This window comes from Gilbertella persicaria, assembly GCF_025201335.1.
Source record: "Gilbertella persicaria strain CBS 190.32 chromosome Unknown B0P05scaffold_121, whole genome shotgun sequence".
Taxonomy (NCBI): Eukaryota; Fungi; Mucoromycota; class Mucoromycetes; order Mucorales; family Choanephoraceae; genus Gilbertella; species Gilbertella persicaria.
The window spans coordinates 1-2959 of NW_026252082.1; the positions used below are offsets into that span (position 1 = coordinate 1).

General features: G+C 35.7%; 1 protein-coding gene across 1 annotated transcript; it reads left to right on the plus strand.

Annotated features, from left to right (window-relative positions):
* The first annotated feature begins 196 nt into the window (after nucleotides 1–196).
* Nucleotides 197–1347, plus strand: B0P05DRAFT_642526 (uncharacterized protein). The gene is made up of 4 exons (XM_051583812.1): nucleotides 197–371; nucleotides 440–956; nucleotides 1025–1194; nucleotides 1222–1347. Exons 2-4 carry the CDS (start codon nucleotides 583–585, stop codon nucleotides 1284–1286), a joined length of 609 nt encoding a protein of 202 aa, XP_051428899.1. The 5' UTR covers nucleotides 197–371; nucleotides 440–582; the 3' UTR covers nucleotides 1287–1347.
* Nucleotides 1348–2959: the final 1612 nt, after the last annotated feature.

Here is a 2959-nt window from a genome sequence, read left to right on the forward strand (position 1 = left end):
CATTAGTGCCAGCTGTCAAATTTGAATGCGTAGTAAGTCTTGACAGAACCTTCCAAAAACTCTTAGAAAGCAGATTGTTACTAATACTGCCGCAGCAACGCTACTTTCTGACTAATACACGTGTTTATAAAAAGAGTTACTTATTTTAGCTACCTTTTTTTTTATCTTTCCTGCAATTGTCTTTCTTTCTTACAATATGAACCAAATGACTATTTACAAAATCACTCAAATGCAACAAGTTTCCCAACTCGAACAAAAAATCGAAACACAGACTCAATTACTCGAGGGATTGATGCATTTATTAGCACCCTCTTTTGCCCAAAGTGATAGTAATGAGATCAACAGTGAAGTTCTTGAAGCAGCTCAACAAGGTAAAAAAAAAAAACAAGCTATTTCTCTAAGATATGTATAAACTTTTATTTCTTCCTGAAAAATGCAGCAAGAGAAGGCGGTATTGTCAATTCTCTTAATCTAAACTTGATGGGCTTTTGAGACACTCCTAGAGTACTTGAGGAGGCAACAAAAGCATTCGGCTCTCATGGAAAGCATACATATGTTACGCCACGGTTGCGTTTGCTTGCCATGATCAACTTATTCAAGAAAGAAAAAAATATCACTGATCTTCTAATTGAGGATAAAGTGAATGAGAATGACTACGGGATCCTCAGAACAATCGCAAAAAATACCCACAATGAAATGGAGTTAGAGCTGCTGAAAGCTTTGAAGAAGAATGACAAAGTAGCTGTGTTGCCTTTATGGTCTGAAGTGTCTTCTGCTCTAATCGCAAAATACACATTTAAGCTTGAAAGCAATGCAGCTACTCATGCCTTTCCTCTTCAAAGATGTCAGCTTTCCTGGGCAGCCGGTCTACTGCTCTTCGAGACACACAAGCACAGAAGTAATAGAGCAAGAAATAAGGCTTCTGTTGTTGAAAGAGAGAATAACTCAAGGATCAGGTATAATAAACGCAGAACATGCATTCAATGAAACTTTAGAATGCCTAACAAGAATCAAAACTATACAGTGAAAACCAAGTTAGTGTTGAATCTCTTCAAAGTGAGGAGCCTTCTTTGGAATACGCAAACCTATATTGTGGTGATGAATTTGAGGATTCTGAAGATGACATCTCTTCGGAATGGAAAACAACTGTCGTCCTTGTTCTCCTTCTCCACCTCTTCCCTCTTCTCAACCTAAGAAAAGGGTCAAACACAATGAAGACAAAAGCCAATCAGCCAAGTCTAAGCGTACAAGAAGAAGTAACAAAAAATAGTCACGACCTTAAATAATAAAACAATTTTTTTTCCATCACCTTCTCTTAAACGTTTGTATTATAGATAAAGTCCACAGCTCCTGAATTCAACCTACATCCAGAAGCTTAAACTCTCTGAAACCTTATGACTGCATAACATCGACTCATGGGCTTACTCATCTTAAGAATTAGACAGTACTTCCAGCACTTTTTTAACAATCTGAAGAATTGCTGCGCTTCTCTTTGATTGGTATGGAAGAACGCACTTTTCACAGTAAAGTTTCTTTTTCTCTAACATAGCCATAGACAGAAATTGATATACTATTGGGCCTTTATATAGATAGAAAACAAAAGTCGAAACCAGAGTTAGAGTGTAAGTAAACATATAAGAGCTACTTGTTTCTTTTTGTTCCAAGTTTTGGCATGAAATGTCACATCGCCTGGTCCCGGTACTGGTGAGTGTTGTTTTGGAAAAGAGTTTTGACATTGCCTTGTTCTAATTCAATTAGTTTGTTTGTTCTATATGTTTAGATGAGATTAGTCTGCTTCCATTTAAAATCAAAGTATGTTTAATCTATTTTTGCTACTTGAAAGCTAACATAGCGCCTTTTATTTTCTAGATTCCAAAACAAGTTCTTGCTGTCTCTTGATTTATAGTAAGTCTGATATGTTATTACACACCTTCAATATACTCAAAACTAACTTTTTTTTTCTCAAAAAAGAATGCCCTTCTAAAGGAATTGACTATTTATCCGTACAAGGCATGCACTTTGTTAGGTAAGTTTAATGGATGGCAAGATGGTGGTTTTTTCCTTTTTTTTTATTAAAAAGACCATATGCTACATACAAATTATTTTCTGTGTCTATCGGTATTGTCTCAATTCCGAATGACAAAGCGAATTGCTCATTTAACACTCTTGCCTCGCTTTTATATATTTGTTTTTATTAGATTCAAGTAGTGCTTCTTTTCTTTTGCTATTTCTCAATAAAAGTATCGTTTTTTTTTCCATTTATATTAAGCGTCTAATTTCTAGTAATCCTAAAACAATAAGTGACATTACGAACAATGTTGGTAACTAAAGCACCAAAAAACTTGGTTGTTTTGTAGCCAAAGTTGTTCCAGAAGTAAACAAGTTATTGCTGTTTTGTTGCTAATATTGTTCGAAAAGCGAACGATAAATTTAGTTGTTTTGTTACTAAAGTTGTTCGAAAAGCGTGCAAATAATTTGGTAACATTTCGAACAACTTTGTAGGTCGAAAAACTGATGCCAGTTATTTCTCAAACAACCATTCTGCTGTAAAAATTGGTAATTTTACGAACAAAAATTGTACGTGTTGTAACTAACTTTTCCGCCATAATGAGTTGTAGCAAAGCAGACCAAAAAGGAGGAGGACCAGAGGAAGCCTTAGTTGGCAGCTGATTCAGAGCATAATCAAGACGATGAACACCAGCAGGAGCAATAGGTAGTGCATCCCATAATGCTGGGTCAAGTGCCTGACATGACAAAAAGTGTTCACGGGAGACAAAAGCACCAGAGAGACAAGGACATTCTTCACGCATGTTTTCAAAGCGACCAAGACGCGCCTAGCTAGCTCAGGTTAAAGATTATATTTTTATTAATAAACAATTATATGGGCTACTCTATGGAGCATAATGCCAAATTGTATGAACAGTTTTTACAAAAGAGAAAAAGGAGAGAGAGTGAAAAA